We start from the raw sequence: 18,557 nt of genomic DNA on the forward strand, positions 1-18,557 counted from the left end.
AGACTGACAATCTCATCATTCTGCTCTCTCCTCCTGTTAGCATTTCTCTTGCTAGTGCATAAGCACTACAGCACAGATGACCTATCTCTCCTTGTGCCGTTTCTCCCTTTTCAGTCTAATCTCTGCTGTACAGGGGGCTGCAAAAGGTGGATATCAAGTCAAATTAAGGTCCTTATACTGCTTCCATTTAAAAATACATTTAATACTGTACAACATTATTGAATAAATAGCTGTTCTAATTTGTGTTGTTTTTTATGTCTGCCTGGAGTTTAGATTTAAAGGGCTTGTACATAAACGCTAGAGTCTGTCTGCTTTATATAAGCAAAACAAAGTCTGAGACATCTCAAAAGGTAAAACGCATGTTGCACACAGAGGACAACAATGGCAGTGCCTTACTTTGCTGAGCTCCTGTATTTGTGCAGTGAGCTCCACCACTTGCTGTTTGACCTGCTTGTTTTCACTAGACTCTTTTTCTAGCTTCTCCTTCATCTTGTTCAGAGTTTGCATCATCTCCTCTTTCTCCTGAGTCTTGGCATCACACTCCCGCTCTTTCTTCTCCAGTTTTTGCTGCAGCTCTTGGTGTTCTAGGATAAGATGACATGTATTAGGGGATACGGAACTAAACCCATGACAGTGTTTGCACAGTACACAATAACAGGTATAAATTATAGTTCTATTTTTTTAAGTGCATTATAATTTTGAAGGGAACATTTTTTTTTTAAGACTAACTAAGAGCTGGGTAAACACAATATACCCCTTATTTTATTCTGAGATAAAATATTTAGTGTAGATTAAAGCTGGCTACACGTTATAATCTGATGTCTCAATCTAGCTTAAAATTAATTTAATATGCACACTGAATGACTGGATTTGAATTTTAAAACCTTTATCTCAAAAGGAAAAACTGTTATGCCGCTTACACACGGTCGGACTTTTCGTCTACAAAAGTCCGACGGACGCCGACGGACCAAAGCCGGCTGACAATCCGATCTTGTGTGGGCTTCCCCGGACTTTCAGCGGACTTTTCCAGCCGCAAATCTGACGGACTTCAGATTTGAAACATGCTTCAAATCTTTACGTCGTAACTCAGCCGGACCCAGAAATCCGCTCGTCTGTATGCTAGTCCGACGGACAAAAACCCACGCTAGGGCAGCTATTGGCTACTGGCTATCAACTTCATTATTTTAGTCCGGTGTACGTCATCACGTACGAATCCGTCGGACTTTTGTGTGATCGTATGTAGGCAAGTCCGTTCATTAGAAAGTCTGCCGCAAGTCCGCCAAAAGTCCATCGAAAGTCTGTCGGACGGGCTGTCGGACTTTTGTAGCCATAAGTCCGACCGTGTGTACGCGGCATTACTGTAACTAATTATAAAGTATTAGCTGAAGTTTGGCTTCATTATGTTAGTGTATCTAAATCTGTTAATACATGTACAGTGAGGGGAAAAAAAGTATTTGATCCCCTGCTGATTTTGTACATTTGCCCACTGACAAAGAAATGATCAGTCTATAATTTTAATGGTAGGTTTATTTCAACAGCGAGACAGAACAAAAAAATCCAGAAAAAAACGCATTTCAAAAAAGGTTATAACTTGATTTGCATTTTAATGAGTGAAATAAGTATTTGACCCCTTTACAAAACATGACTTAGTACTTGGTGGCAAAACTCTTGCTGGCAAACACAGAGGTCAGACGTTTCTTGTAGTTGGCCACCAGGTTTGCACACACCTCAGGAGGGATTTTGTCCCACTTCTCTTTGCCGATCCTCTCAAAGTCATTAAGGTTTCAAAGGCTGACGTTTGGTAACTCAAACCTCAGCTCCCGCCACATATTTTCTATGGAATTACAGTCTGGAGACTAGCTAGGGCACTCCAAGACCTTAATGAGCTTCTTCTTGAGCCACTCCTTTAATGCCTTGGCTGTGTGTTTTGGGTCATTGTCATGCTGGAAGACCCATCCACGACCCATTTTCAATGCTTGGCTGAGAAAAGGAGGTTCTCACCCAAGATTTAACGGTACATGGCCCTGTCCATCATCCCTTTGATGCGGTGAAGTTATCCTGCCCCCTCAGCAGAAAAACACCTCCAAAGCATTATGTTTCCACCTCCATGTTTGACGGTGAGGATGGTGTTCTTGGGGTCATAGGCAGCATTCCTACTCCTCCAAACACAGCGAGTTGAGTTGATGCCAAAAAGCTTGATTTTGGTCTCATCTGACCACAACACTTTCACCCAGTTCTCCTCTGAATTATTCAGATGTTCATTAGCAAACTTCAAACGGGCCTGTACATGTGCTTCCTTGAGCAGGGGGACCTTGCGGGCACTGCAGGATTTCAGTCCTGTACGGCGTAGTATGTTAACAATTGTTTTTTTGGTGACTATGGTCCCAGCTCATTGACAAGATTCTCTTGTGTAGTTTTGGGCTGATTCCTCACCGTTCTCATGATCATTAAAACTCCACGAGGTGAGACCTTGCATGGAGCCCCAGACCGAGGGAGAGTGACAGTTATTTTTGGTTTCTTTCATTTGCCTATAATCACACCAACTGTTGGCACCCTCTCACCAAATTGCTTGGAAATGTTGCCCATTCCAGCCTTGTGTAGGTCTACAATCTTGTCCCTGACATCCTTGGACAGCTTTTTGGTCTTGGCCTTGGTGGAGAGATTGGAATCTGATTGATTTGATTGCTTTTGTGGACAGGTGTCTTTTATACAGGCAACAAACTGAGTTTAGGAGCACCCCCTTTAATAGAGCGCTTCTAATCTCAGCTTGTTACCTGTATAAAGACACCAGGGAGCCAGAAATATGGCTGATTGATAGGGGATCAAATACTGATTTCACTCATTAAAATGCAAAGCAATTTATAACTTTTTTGAAAAGCGTTTTTCTGGATATTTTTGTTGTTCTTCTGTCTCGCACTGTTAAAATAAACTTACCATTAAAATGATAGACTAATTATTTCTTTGTCAGTGTTCAAACATACGAAATCAGCAGGGGATCAAATACTTTTTTCCCCCTCACTGTAACACTTCTCTCCCCCTAGACCGACAACGCTGCTGCCAAAAGGTGCCCCCTGTGCTCCTTCATCCAGAGTGGGAGGCACTCTGATACAGGAGGTGTGTTACTGGCCAGATCACCAGGTTAAAACAGAGGGGAAAAAGCCCAAAAAAAAAAAAAAAAAAAGAAATACAGCCATCACATCTAATGATTGGTAAACTGCAATATATTACATTTTTGGTTTTGGGTTTAATATCACTTTAAGCCTTTAACAACCAAGTCCATCTAAAGCTGATATTTTAGTTTTGGATAAATGCTAAGGAGTTGAATTACTCAGGTTACAGTTAAGGTTACTTGCATCTCTTGGAGATCTCCACCTGAGCTATACCATCTACTGAAAATATTATAATGCCAAGCAAAATTTGTGTTGCTTCTTCTCCTGCGTTAAAAATATCAAATAAATGAAGACGCAGGAAAAATGACATCTTTATGGTGGCTGTGGTGGGTGGGTGGAGCTGGGAACACAAGACATTTTGTAAACAAGAGTTTAATTACATGTAAATAAGCCAAATGGTGTTAGAATGCATTATATCAGTTATAGATGGACCTGCCCTCTAAACACCTGGCTCCATGTACTACAGGTGGCACAAACATCCTAACAGTTCAAAATGGACAGAAATAAATATACCTTTCCTCATCTTCTCGGCTTGCTCCTTCCATTGCTTGACTTCATTCTCATTAACCAGCCTGAAAACATTAAAGTAATGCTCCAGTTTACCAGAAATCATTGTAGTGGAATAATGAGACAGCAGAAATTCATGAATCTGTTCACATCAGTTCACCCCAACCCCATTCAGGACCATGTCTCCCTGCATTTGGATAAACACATTTGACCTTATTTATAGAGTTGCACTGTTGCTTCATTTTTTATTCATCTGGACTGTGATTGAGTAAAGAAAGCTTGTTTGTTGTTCTAGCCACGTGGAACCATTGGGTTCCTTAAGCTGTGTCTGATTTAAATTCTAATTTGATGGTGCCTGCATGGTTCTGGGGCCAATACTACTTCGCAGAGTCAACTGCAGGACAACAATGATCTTTTTTACCAGTTTCTGACCACCACAGTTGGGGGAAGAGGGTGCTTTCTATCCCCTGGTCACCAATGTAAGGGGTAGGTTTCCCACTGACCCCCAGTAAACTGGTTTTGCAGGAGTTCCCTGAGACTCTAAAATTACTTCAATGGTTCCTCTGGGGTAAAGAGGTTGAGAAAGGATGTTCTAAATCAATAAAAGTCTCGTTTGAGAGCAGGCATTGCAAGGTATCAGCTATAACTCTTATTAGCCAGAATCCCCTTCTCTTATAAAATTGTATGCGATTTCAAAGCCAAGCTCCACCCACATCTTCCCTATCCAATTAGAGTGCACTTATTGCAAACTCAGAGGAATAGTGGGCCTGGCTTAGCCTTAAGACTCTAAAATTCAAGCCCTTAACTACAACAACGTAAAGAGGTGTCATTTGTATTTTTCTATGTTTTATATTATACAAACAACAATATTCTAGATATAGATCTAATTTTTGTGGCACAGTTAATTCGTTATGCTGTGTACCAGACTTGAGTCCATGTGTTTATTCGTCTAAGCTATAATACAGTCTTTATGATCTTCATGTCTTGTACTCCTTGTCATTAGCAAACGGTTTGCAGCCAGTTAAACCTTCATAAGTGTTTTGCAAGCTTTACGTGGGAATTAACCTACTTATGCTTTTCTAAACTAAGACGACTTACATTCGAACAACATTTCTGACATTAAAATTCTCCAATGGGGAGCTGTCTGGATCTTGCCCTTTGTCATTCTGGATGACGATTTGCTGAACTATCCGGTCCAGAAGTAGCCAGTAATGCACAGTGTTACCGCTTCTTTTATCTAGAAAAATAAAAAAATTAAACCATGAATAAAACATATTCACAAACAAGGACATGGCCTTCTACATACAATGTTTCAGATAAGTTATCATGTTCTTGGCAGAAACAAAAATAATCAATTGTCACTAAACAAGTGTTCTATAAATATCTGTGACGTAGCAGAAATGCAATGAAGAGAAAACAGCGGAGCCAGCCAAAAAGATATAAGCAATGTCAGCTGGGCGCCAGCTACTATGAAGTTATGATATAAGAACAGTTAAGTGTCTTCTCAACACTAAGGCTACAGCAGACATATTACGCAGCCCAGGCCAACAGCAACTGCCGACTATCACAGCTGTCCAAGCAGAAAAACTCTAAAAAAAACGTTAGTAATAACAGTTGTCATCCAGAGGATGAAAACTGATTTATCAAGTGCTTTAATCAGTGCTGATAACATTATGAAATCAAGCCAAAATGTAAATGTATTCTCCAGACAGAACAGCATCAAATCAAGATCTACGAAATATTCAAAAAGAATGAAACCAGTGCATTGCATTAAGATTTGTCCTCACTAAAGTATCACCACGTACCATGGAATGAGCTATGGCATCCTCTCAATTGCCCACATGCACCGTCATGCAAGCCTTCTTGGGAAAGATTATTGATCGGCACATGTTGAGCAACCCTACTTGTTTGTTATTGTTTCCCCCAAGATAAACCAGTACCTTGCTTACCACTCTGGGATTGGCAATCCTTCACGTTTTGCTTACAAACAGCAGTTATGCCCAGTGGCTGGTACCCTTTCCTGAGGGCAACTGAATTGTGCCTTTACCTCCAACCACCCACTAGTGTCTTTGGCCAGATGTGGCATTTAGGAGCTCAAGTGGTGCCTCTAGAAATCACTATTTAAAACCTCTTTTTCTAAATTCATAATAAAATGACATATAATCCACACGGCTGGACTATTTCTGTCATGAAAGATATTTCATTCTTACAAGCAATATTCAAATCTGTTGCATCTCATGTTACATACTTAAAGTGGTTCTAAAGGCTGAAGGTTTTTTACCTTAATAGATTTTCTGCATTAAAGCTGAGTTTCACCCATTTTATGAACTTCTTCTTATAATAATGGCCATCAGCAGTGCAGTGCAAAATGTATATTGTCAATTTGTTTTATCATTTGTAAATAACATTTTTAAATACAGTTTGCTGGAACTACCTGTGACGCAGCCTGGGCAATTACAGCATTAGTCGATTCCCTAGTACTCCTGGGATATCAGCGTCCTCTATCTCAGGAGTCTTCGAGTAACCTCATGCGCATGTACAAGATCAGAAGAAGGTGCATGCTGGGTAAACCAGCTGCACTACACCCTCAAACTCACTGCCGCCAGCTTCAGATGCCCTCACCTAAGATAGCCACCGCCAGCTTTTTTAATCAGGGGCAAGCAAACTGGAGATCTGGCAAGTAACCACTTCATGTAATATATTGACAATATCCACATTTTAAAAAAATAGGATTTTTATTACAGCTTACCTGGAAAATCCTTTTCTTGGAGTACATCATGGGACACAGAACCTTAAGTAATTACTTAATGGGTTATAGGCCACCTTCAGGTGTTGACACTGGTTATACCCAATCAAGGAAGTTCACTCCCTATATAACCCCCTCCTCCTTCCAGGAGCACATCAGTTTTTGTAACAAAGCAATATACTTAATCCCAAAAGAGGGACGGGACCTCTGTGTCCCATTATGTACTCCAAGAAAAGGATTTTACAGGTAAGCTGTAATAAAAATCCTATTTTCTTTATCGTACATCATGGGACACAGAGCCTTAAGTAATTACTTAATAGGATGTCCCATAGCAATGCTACTTGAGGGGAGGTAGAGAAAACCCGCAGGGTACCCACAGACTTGAGGATTTATACTGCTGCCTGCAGTACACTGCTCCCAAAGGCGATATCCTCATACCTCCTTACATCCACCTGATAAAATCTTGTGAATGTATGCACTGAAGACCAAGTTGCAGCCTTAGAGATCTGAGCCATGGAGGCCTGGTGATGCACTGCCCAAGAAGCACTAACCGACCTGGTAGAGTGCGCCTTAACTTGAAACGGGGGAACATTACCCCTTAAATCATAAGTTTGAATTATCACTTGCCGAATCCACTTAGCGACAGTGGATTTCGATGCTGCCTATCCCTTCTTAGGACCCTTATAATAGATTTTCACTGCTCTCACCACATTAAGGCAATGTAGTGACTTTTCTTCCCTGGAACATGGTTTTGGAAAAAACGATGGCAAGACAATATCTTGGTTCAGGTGAAAACCTGAGAACACTTTTGGCAAAAAGCCTGGAAGAGAGCGTAACACCACTCTGTCCTCATGAAAAATCAAATATGGCTCTTTACAAGAAAGAGCAGTCAATTCCGAGACCCTCCTTGCTGAGGATACAGCAACCAAAAATACCAACTTCCTTGTCAGAAGGACTAGGGGAATATGTTGTATTGGTTCAAATGGCTGTTTTTTGTAACACAGACAAAACCAAGTTCAAGTCCCAAGGGTTCAAGGGAGTTTTGACGGGCGGAATAAGCCACGTCACCCCTTGTATAAAACCACGGACTAAGAATGAGTAGCAAGTGGCCTTTTGAAATAAGACAGATAAAACTGAGACTTGGCCTTTAATAGTACTCAAGGCCAATTTTATTTCTACCCCTAATTGTAGAAATGCAAGAATTCTGCCTATGATATATCTCCGAGGGTGCCAACCCTTTGGGTTCACACCAGGAAACATAAGCCCTCCAGACTCTATAATATATAGTTCTGGAAGCTGGCTTCCTTGCATTAATCAGGGTAGAGATGACTGACCCAGAAAGCCCACGTTTCTTCAGAATGTGGGTTTCAATAGCCAAGCCGTTAAATTTAGAGACCGTAAGGTAGGGTGGAATATGGGTCCATGTGAGAGCAGATCTGGCCGTAGTGGGAGGGACCATGGGCCCTCCCCTGCCATCTTTACGATTTCTGCATACCATGACCTTCTGGGCTATGCTGGTGCCATCAGAATTACCGGCTCTTTCCAGCTTGATCCTGCAAAGTCGTCGAGGCAGCAATTGAATAGGGGGGGAATGCATAGATCAGTGAGAACTGAACCCATGGGGTCACCAACGCATCCGTTCCGCATGCTAATGGATCCCTTGTTCTGGCCACTAAGTTGACTAACTTCATGTTGAACCTGGACGCTAGAAGATCTACATCCGGAGACCCCCATCTTTGGCAAACAGCCCGAAATATGTGGCGGTGAAGAGACCATTCAGCTGGGAATAACTGCTGGCGACTCAAGTAGCCCGCCTGCCAATTCTCTACTCCTGGAATAAAGACCACCGATAGGCACAGAACATTCCTTTCTGTCCAAGTTAGTATATGGGTCACCTCTCTCTGCGCTGAGAGACTTTTGGTGCCCCCTTGGTGGTTGATATAGGCCACAGCTGTGGCATTGTCGGATTAAATCCTGACAGGACAATCCCGTAACCTGAAAGTCCAGGTCTTTAGAGCCAGACGTACTGCCCAAATCTCTAGGATATTCATGGACAAGGTTCTTTTCAGTTCTTGACCACTGTCCCTGGACAGTTGTCTTTTCTAGTACTGCTCTCCAGCCTGAAAGGCTGGCATGTCGTTACCACTTTCCAGGTGACTGGTCTGAAGGATTTTCCTTTCAGCAGATTCTGGGTTAGTAACCACCAAGTGAGGCTTTGGGACACTCTTGGGGACAGCTGCATTGGCAAGTCTAAAGCTTGAATTGTTTTATTCCAAGCAGGCAGGATACTGTTTTGCAACACTCTTAAATGAAACTGGGCATAGGGAACTGCTTCGAATGAAGCCACCATGGTTCCTAGCAACCTCATGCAAGGGCGAATGGAGGGATCGCCATTTGACCTGACCATCCGCACCAACTCTCTTATGGAGTTGATCTTCGCCTGAGGCAAGAACACCTTTTTCTAGGCTGTGTCTATGATCAGACCCAAGTACTCCAGCTTTTTTAGCGGTATTAAGGAAGATTTCTCTAGGTTGAGAATCCAACCCAACTCTTCAGATAGCTGGTTGTAGTGCATACACTTTGCTCCAAATGAGCCACCGACTGATCTATTAGTAATAGATCTTCTAGGTATGCTACGACTGTTAAGCCCTGGGCCCTTAACCTGCCTAGAGGTGGGGCCAGCACTTTGGTGAACACCCAGGGTGCTGTGGCTAGCTCGAAGGGCAGGGCTACAAACTGGAAATTATGCTGTTCTAACTTGAACTGCAGAAACTTTTGATGAGCGGGAAATATAGGGACATGCAGATATGCATCCCTGATGTCGATTGATGCCAGAAGTTTTCCTCCTAGAAGGATAGAAACTGACCTGATCGTCTCCATGTGAAAGGAGCGGATCTTCAGAAACGGATTTAGATTTCTTAGATCTAGAATGGGTCTGACATCTCCATTTGGTTTCGGTACCATAAAACAGTCTGAATGAAACCCCAAACCTTGCTCCTTTGTGGGGATCTGTATGACCACCCCTTGAGATATTAATCGGTCTAGTGCCTGAAACAGAGATTGTTTTTTCTCTGGATCTTTGGGAACACCTGACCTCAGGAAGCGAGATGGTGGAAAGTCACGAAATTCCAGCTTGCACCCCAGCGTTAACCATGGAGATAACCCATCTGTCCTGAATTTCTTCTTTTCAGACTTTTGAAAACTGTAGAAGTCTTCCCCTCTTCATAATGAGGCTTTAGGATTCTGGCTTGCAGGTTTCCGACCCCAGGACTTCTTTTGAGCCTGGGTCTGACTGAGATCTTTCTCTAGAGTGTGATGGCGGAGGCCGTCGCCCCTGCATAGAGGCGGAAGCTTTGTCTGAGTTTTCTCCAAATAGTCGCTCCCCATGAAAAGGGACCCCAGTTAGGAGGTCTTTACATAGTGCTTCAGCTGACGAAATTTTTTAACCACAGGATTCTACACATATGCACAAGCATAAGCGTAAGGCGGGACGCCTGGTGAATAGAATCTTTAATAGCATCTATGGCAAAGCATAATGCTTTTGGTAGTTCAGCCAAATCCTGAGCTTGTCATGCAAGACGCTCTCTAAGGGTCTGTTTAAATTGGTCCTTTAGGGAATGACAGACACTTATTGCAGCGACTGCAGACTGAGTAATGGCACCTGCCATGTAAAAAGTAGATCTTAACAGGGATTCCAACTCCTTATCTGTTGGATCCTTAAGCATCTCTGCATTGTCTACTGGACAAGTTAGGCCATTATTCACATTGGAAATCGCAGCGTCAACTGCTGGTATTCTCCATCTTTTGGAGAATTTCTCCTCCAGGGGATAGAGAATTGCAATTTTCTCAGGAGGGAGAAAATGCTTATCCGGGTGATCTCATTCAGCAAAAATAAGCTGTTCTATTAATGCATGTGCAGGAAACGCATGCAAAGGTTGAGAGGGTTTTAAAGAACCCAAGGAAGAAACCGAACTTTTAGGAGACTCCGTTAGGGGTAGCATGAAAGTAGAAGGAACCATCTCTGTAAGAGATTGTATCAGCAATTTCTCAGATTTGAGAGGCTGAAAAAGGCTCATCTACCATTGTTTCCTCCGCAGAGGAATCATCATTAGTTTCCTTGTCCTCCTGATGGACTGAGGGTAACACCTCATCCTGTGCCCACTGTTCCCCCTTGCAAAGGTTCTGAAGTGGGGGAGGGGGATCTAGCACGCTTCCTATCCATCTGAATTGAGGATGTAATTAATGCCTCTAATCTTTCTTCCAGACCCTGCAGGGAGGAGGAAAGGACATCTTCAGTCACGTATACAGGGGCTGAGATGTGAGAAGCAGTTGCACCATCAATTTGTTCCAATGGCTCACCCTGGCTTGACAGAACTGGTAATTCAGGCGAGGATGACAGCATGGAAATGTGACTCGGGATCCTAGCGCCTGGGGGTAAACCGTTTTGGTTTTTGTGGTGTCTTTTTTTGGTAGGCATAGTCCTAACTACAAAAACAGAGGCACTATACAAATTGCACTTAATCGCTGAAAATAGTCATAACATTTAAAGCCACTATAAAATTCAGCCTAGTGCTGGGAAGAAGGTGTCGTTCCTGTATCAGGAATGCCAGTTTGCAACCCTCACATGTCCCACAGCTCTTGTGTCCTTGTGTTGCAGGCTGCTTGTTTTTTCCTCGTCAGCCGAGGAGAGACTGTCACAGCTGTGTTGCATTTGTTTTTAGACTGCCGTGTGTCCTCGTGGACGTTCACAGCATCACGCTTAGGCCCTGCCCCCTCCGAGAAAAAATCCTGCCCCTTTTTACTTCTAAAATGTCACCACACTTGTGCGCGGCGTTTTGGGTCTAACCCTCTGGTCCCATCAGGGGGGAGAGAAAAACATTTTTGCAGATTTCTTTTACCTTGCAAAGTCTCCCTCCACACGCTGCTGCAACCAGACACGGACTGAGCTTACAGTAAAGACAACAGAGTAAGGTATGTGCATAGACACCCTCTAGTGGAGAGTTAAGGCATGACAACATTTTTTTCCTAATGGAAGAAATACATAGATGTTTCTAATACCCAAGTTTCTTCCCTTACCTTATCCTCGCCGCAGGATTTGCTGAATTAACAGACAATCCAACCTTCACCCATCACGGCGGGCTGCATAGCAAACCTTCAAGGACTGGGTCCCTAAAACGGGGTTCCAACTGCCTTGGACATGTAAAGAGCACCCCATCAGGAAGTTTAGGTAATGTAACAAGACCTAAGCCCTGGGTTCCTGGGGTCCAACCCTACAAAGAGAGGAGTTACAGGTAAAACCTTGTGCTTTGGATACGAGGCCCCAGGTACCATTCCTTTAGGCCTCGATGGCACTTTGGATGGATCTGGTCTTTATGGAAGCTATTTAAATCCAGCATGGATCCCTCCAATGGAGCTCCTCAGAGCACATCTTCACTCGTGACCAACACCCTAGACACTGGCGAAAAAACTGATGTGCTCCTGGAAGGAGGAAGGGTTATATAGGGAGTGAACTTCCTTGATTGGGTATAACCAGTGTCAACACCTGAAGGTGGCCTATAACCCATTAAGTAATTACTTAAGGCTCTATGTCCCATGATGTATGAGTTTATTGCATTTTTCATTAGGAGACTGTAGCTCCTCTTCAAGGTATAAACAAAACATTCATTGTCATCATGGTCTAAATCTGGCTTCCTTAACCTCTACAAAATTTACAAAATTTGAACACCCCCCCCCCCCCCCCCCCCACTTTACAAATGACACCACAAAGCTCCCATCTCATTCCCTCATCTCTCACCGGCCTACCATTACACAGGCTATCCTTCCCCTTAGGTCTATCACAAATGCTGCTGCCAGACTTATCCACCTTACCAAACTGTTCAGTGGGCCACCACCCTTCTTTATCAATCCCTCCACTGACGACTTCTTTCTAAATCAATCAAATTTAAAACACTAAATACAAAGCCATTGACAACTTTGCTCCAAGCTATATCACCAACCTTGTCCCAATATATCATTCAAACCAGTCTCTATGCTCCTCCTAGAATCTCCTGTTCTCTCTAGCTCCCAGGTCACCTACTCACATGCTCGGACATGCACGGGACTTCTCTAGACACTCCCCCTTGCTCTGGAACTATTTACCCCTATCTCTCACTCTATTCACCTTTAGGTGATTCCTGAAATCCCATCTCTTGAGGGAAGCCTATACCTCACAAGCAACTAACAAATGCCAATATACCCTTCGGATACTACTGTAATTTGCCAAAAAAAATGTTTTGAGATCATTTTCATGGACATGGCAGACAGTGATGAAGCCTCTCCTGGGGGTGGAGTGGTGAAATTTTGTGAAACTTGCCCCCCAATTGATACCAATGAATTTGGCTGAAATTTCACTGAAGGAAAATATACAGTTTTATCAAAATTCAGGTAGCCTTCAGCACACTTGGGTAACACACAACAAACTAAACTTTAGAACAGTCCATAGGAATGAGTTGCTCTTCACACACTTATTTGTGACAACTTTATGGCTGCCTCAACACGATTTTTTGGTGGAAAGCTGGTTCATTTAGGAAGCACTCCTGATAGCAAGACTTCAAGAAAGTCATCTTTGTCATAAGATAGTATGAAATGATGAAGTGCTGCACTAAAGAATTAAGAGACCGTGTATGTCTGTTTGTGTAGGAAAAAAAATAAACAGCTTTTCATATTTTGAATTTTGATGCACCTCATTAGCCAATGGCACTTTTTGTTGTTCATGTGTTTTCAGCTTTAGAACATGATGATATCTGTTCTATTACACATCAATACAAGGTCAAACCTGGTTGTGTCATTGGATTCTCTTAAACTGTAAGATATTTCATTAGTGGCCTCCATACTTACAAGGCATTTGGAGGCAGTGGTGTAGAATGGACATAAAGTGCGGATAGGATTCTGAGTGCGTTATTCTCTTCCGAATCAGCTCAAACATCTGACTGGAACTTTTAGTGTCTATGTGGACCTGTGTAGAGAAAGGTACGCATTCAGGAATTGGTAGAATAAGTCACCCCCAACCCAATAAAAGAGAGACTAAAACGCTCACCAGATCAAATCGTTTAGCAAATTCAAGTTCATCTTCATTCCTCAGCATTTCAAAGAAATCTAAATGCCTATTATTAAAACAGAATACATGGATATAATTAAACAATTCTGGTGTCTTTATTATTAAATATCATTTATGCATAGTACTAATCGTTCTTGATAAAAAGAACCATTCCTTTCCCAGACTGTCCTAGATTCCCCTAGATCACCATTAAAAAAGGGCCGCAAGCAGCAGAGTTATTTATATAACTTTAAAAATGTGCATGTTGACATTTCTGTGAAATTGAAGAACTTATTTGTTATACTTATTAGTATATATTTTCCTGTGATAGCATTTGGCCTGTAGACAAAAAAGTATTTTTAATGTCATCAGCCATTTCAGACTGGAAAGACTCGGAGGAGGACATTCAGAGCAAAGTAATTACCGTGTCCTTAAATAAGATTAAAGGACAGGAGACAAAATCCATCCCCACAACTCATACTTTATGTCATATATATTTATATTTATTTAACCTTCTGAGATTTACCGACCACGCTTTCATATCAAATACTTGAGCTATAGGCTTGATTATCCTTTTACAGCAAACATATTCTTTAATTAACACCCACCTTCTCCCCAGGTTGCCCTTTGTCTGTGATCAGCTGCTGTGATCCCTTTGGCCAAAAAGGAAGAGTACAGGAAAACACACTCGCTGGACAGCTGGAACCTGAACACCAGGTCCCTCAAAGCACTTTAGCTAGAGTCAAGTGATCAGGAACAGATAGAATTCTAGAGCAGCAGGTGCTTCACCTTTTTAGGCTGCTCTTCTACAATGTTTGCTGGGGTTGGAAAATTAGAATGGGACAGGGATTCAAAAAAAATATGTCTGCATTAATGTTTTAACAGCGCTCCTTACAAATACTGCAGTAGAGAATAAAAAATTCCAAAAGATTAAATAGTAATGAGATAAAATGAGCTCAAATGGGCTTTTCCATCTTCAGTTTTGCTCTTTTTAAAAAAAAATAGGTATAAGCCACTCCCATTCAGTTCTTGATAATTATGCCAGGTGTAGCAGCGCTCAGATGTTTGGCATGTTTTTTGCACGACAGCCCTTTGACTTAAATGAGCTGCCTGTCGTGAGCCAAAGAAGCTCAAGTACCAATTTTGCCACTGAGCCAAGCATGTTTGGCAATGCGTGGAAAACGCCAAACAGAATGTGCGACTGCTACCCAGGGTTGCAGTGCCATTAAGAAGTAATGGCACCGTAAGCGTGATGCACATTTCCAGAAACATAGGCAGAAATGAGTGTTTCTGCCCAGGTTTCTAAGTCGCTCAGGTGTGAATGCATCCAAAAAGCAGCTTTAAGTGGTCATAACCGCTTAGCTGTTTGGTGGGTCTCTTTGCTAATTTAATGAGCACAGATGCTACTACTCTAGTCAGTGACCAGATAAGTTTTCCACCTAATAGGTAAAGAAGAACTCTAATCAAATGGAAATGCCATTATGCCAGAATCTATTCAAAAAAAAAAAAAGGGGGAAAAAAACCTACAGTCACCCAAAGTATCTGAATCAATTAACAACAATGGCAGCCTCCTTAACCTATTTGAAACTGGAAAAGGACATGTTCTCCCTATGCTTGTGTGAGTTTCTTCCGTGTACACCCGGTTCCCCCAACACTCCAAAGACATACTAGTATTGCCTCGTTTCCACTGAGCGGATCGGTTCGGGTCGGTACAGTTTGGAAGGCCTAGAATGGTCCGGACTATTCAGGTGAGCGTTTCCACTCCAAGTCGGACCGCCAGGGGCCATACGTGGGTTTAGAAAAAATGCCTAGCATGGCGTCACACGTCCGCCAATCAGTGGAATGTATCGTAGCTCCGCCCTAACCGAACCGCACCGTACCATTTTCTATGGCTCCACATCTGAAGCAGGACCCAGAATGGTGCGGTTCGGTTCGGTTGTATGGGCCACTTTCATAATGGAAACACTCAAAATAGCGTACCATACCGAACCGATCCGCTCAGTAGAAACGAGGCATATGTTAATCAGCTCCTGCCTAAAATTGCCTTAATGTGATATTGTAACGAGTGCACCCAAAATGGCTGTTTCATCATCTGCCCCAACAACAGATAAAGCGCTTTGAGTCCCCAGGGAGAAAAGCACTATAAAAATATTAATTATTTATTTTAAAGGGCAAGGTGCCCATTGACAGGGCAGCATAGAACACAATACAAAGCTAGCACGTTAAATAAACCTAACTAATCTGTTTCAATTACTCAGGTTAAAAGCAGTAGTATTGGTTTCATACATTTGCAAATACACATTGTAGCCACAGTGCTGTATCAAAGGACCTCAGATAAGTGTGATCCCTAAATCGAAACTGAGTTCCAAACTATGAGACATACAGAATATAGCAATGCACAGAGAAAAGGAGGCGGCCCCATTCTCAAAGGTACAGCAACACACCAGAAGCCCAGACACTGCATTTGAGAGACAGCTAAAGACTTCCAGTCTGCACCAAATCCAATAATGCAACCATTGCAGCTGCTCTAATCTGTTTAAAACCAGCAAAAAAAGGAAGGGTGCACATGCCAGGGCAATGTACAAAACTATACAATTACCTGTCAAGTGTTGAATTGTCATGTTCACGGAGTTTATCAATTACTGGCTGAATCCCCAACATTAGAAATTCGTATCTAAGGTGAAGTCGGAAATCCAGGCTTTCCTTGAATATAAAACACAAGTTTTGGCTCAGACATAGATCTGCTTTTTCTAAATCAACTATTTTATTAATAAAAACAAACCTTTAACCATTTTTCTAGCATTGGGTGGAGAGTAAATATGTGAATTCCCGACACCTTCAAAAATGAACAGTCTGTGCCTAAAGGGCAGGGGTTGACAGCCACTTAAAAGGCTGTCTGAGATCCACCTGCAACGGGGCTGCATTTGCCAGTTTTGCTAAGAACAGTGCAAAATATCTCAATAGGACACAGTCCTGCAGATATGCACTGCACCGAGATCTGCAAAATGGTAAGCACAGAGGGCTACTGCAAGCAGTGGATGGGCTGCTTTTGCCATACATAGTAAAGCCTGAGGAAGGCAAACCACTGTTTGCCTCATAAATGGACATTACACCTGCCTTAACTCATCCATTACCACATCCTAAAAACAACATGTGGAGGAATCAGGTGTAATAAAGAGTCCTGGCATTGCAGCACAATGACATCTTCACATGCAGAAAGAAGTGTCCTCTGCCAGTACAAGTGTATTTAATACAAAATCATAGCAGCCAATTAGCACCAAGCACACCTACCATCACCCTAGCACAATAATTATTGAGAAAATACTTACCACACCTGCTCCTTGGCTCAGAACTGCATTAATGAAGGACATGATGGCGGTCTTAAGGCTCACTTCATCACGGTACCTTCCTGTACTCCGGTCCAAATCATTAATCAGGGTCTAAAAAGTGTCAGAATTAAAAATGGTTATTATAACAGTCAAAATAACACGGTTTAGAAAAACCTAAGAATAGCCATAAATGCATTTTTTTATTGTTATTTACCTACTTATTTACTTCCCTTTATAACACAAAAATGATTGCAAGTACGATATATTTCTCAATTGTTCCCTACGGCTTTGATGGTTTCAGTTAGATCGTTTATTGATAGATAGATAGATATATATATATATATATATATATATATATATATATATATACACACACACACACACACACACACATTTTTTATTCATTTATATCTTTTTTTCTTCTTTTGTATTATTAAAAGCTAGAAATAACTGTTAACACCGAAAAAAATGTTTTGACAGAACATTTCAGTTAATGAGTTGAAGGCAGTTGTTTCTGTATCTTACATAAGACTGGTTTTAAGATTATTATAATTGTGGTTAATTTGTATCAAATATCATACTGTGAGCATCCAACCATTATCCAAAACCAACAATTTTTAACAATGCAAAAAGAAAACAAAAAAAAAAGTAAAGAAAAGCTAGAATGGAAAGCAACTTGCTTATGCTTTCTAACTTGCACAAAAAAAAAATTACAGCTGGAACCTGAGCAACCATTCCAATGGCCGTGATTTCAGTATATATAAATCAGCTTAAGCAATTTCTACATGGAGCAAGTTTTTTGACAAACCGTTTACTTATTATAGGAACATAATTATGATCAACGAACTAAATTCATTATTCATAATTACTGCCTGCAAAGGGCAAAAATGTGTTTTACATTTTGTTTTATGTAGCATCTAATTAGTGGTCAGTGCTCATTATATAAATTACAATGTGTTTCATGACACATGCCTATAAAAAGCCATAAGTGCAAAAGTAATATTTCATGCAAAACCATATAAAATAAGAATTAAAATAAAAGCCATAAGTGTAAATTGCAGGGTACTGGTTGCTGACACACAGTACATTCTGTGCTACATACATTTTGCTATTGGCCAAATTTAGTGTAAACGTTCAAAGTGTTAATCCAAAGAAAATCAGGTGCAAAATTTTGGAGAATTCAATAATCTAATCTAATTAAATCTATTCTAATAATCTAATTAAATCAATTAATCTAATCTAAGGAATTATTTACTTTATTATTCAATAGTGTTTTGCATCTTTAAAGTACGGAAATTTTTATAAACACTTATTACATGTTATCAAGTCACCCAATGAATTAATCCATGCAAACATGCCCTAGGTAGGCAAGGAAAATATTTTGTTGTATGCAATTTCTTTATTCATTTTAGGACAACATTTTTTAATTTTATTTTTCCAGGAAAGTTTTAAAATTCCCAAAGTAAGGTAAATTTCTTTTGTACTACTCTAACAGACCTGGTATCTGTATAAGCTTAGTGAGGGGGAAATGGCCAACAAGTTAAATGGCAGTACTAGGCTTTATTAGAAAGTCCAGCATTCTCCACAAAGTAAATAAAAAAAAAACTATACTGATTTTTTTTTTATACATAATTAAACTGATGTTTTATCATTAATAAAACATCTTTATTTTACAAATAAACATTTAACACAATGGCAGCCCATGACAATGGTTTCTCAGATCAGTATAG

At 41.2% G+C, this 18,557-nt stretch overlaps 1 protein-coding gene across 5 annotated transcripts in view; it reads right to left on the reverse strand.

The window, feature by feature from the left end:
- Positions 1–18,557, reverse strand: part of DAAM1 (dishevelled associated activator of morphogenesis 1) — a 295,359-nt gene that overhangs the window by 73,047 nt on the left and 203,755 nt on the right. For all 5 annotated transcript variants that reach the window (XM_073609934.1, XM_073609931.1, XM_073609932.1 and 2 more), the window contains 7 exons: positions 16,828–16,938; positions 16,098–16,201; positions 13,499–13,565; positions 13,300–13,417; positions 4,776–4,914; positions 3,684–3,742; positions 397–584 (listed from right to left, as the gene is read on the reverse strand). In XM_073609934.1, the coding sequence (XP_073466035.1) occupies positions 397–584; positions 3,684–3,742; positions 4,776–4,914; positions 13,300–13,417; positions 13,499–13,565; positions 16,098–16,201; positions 16,828–16,938 (786 nt within the window). The remainder of the gene's footprint in view (positions 1–396; positions 585–3,683; positions 3,743–4,775; positions 4,915–13,299; positions 13,418–13,498; positions 13,566–16,097; positions 16,202–16,827; positions 16,939–18,557) is intronic.

The sequence above is a fragment of the Aquarana catesbeiana genome, linkage group LG13 (genome assembly GCF_042186555.1).
Source record: "Aquarana catesbeiana isolate 2022-GZ linkage group LG13, ASM4218655v1, whole genome shotgun sequence".
NCBI lineage: Eukaryota > Metazoa > Chordata > Amphibia > Anura > Ranidae > Aquarana > Aquarana catesbeiana.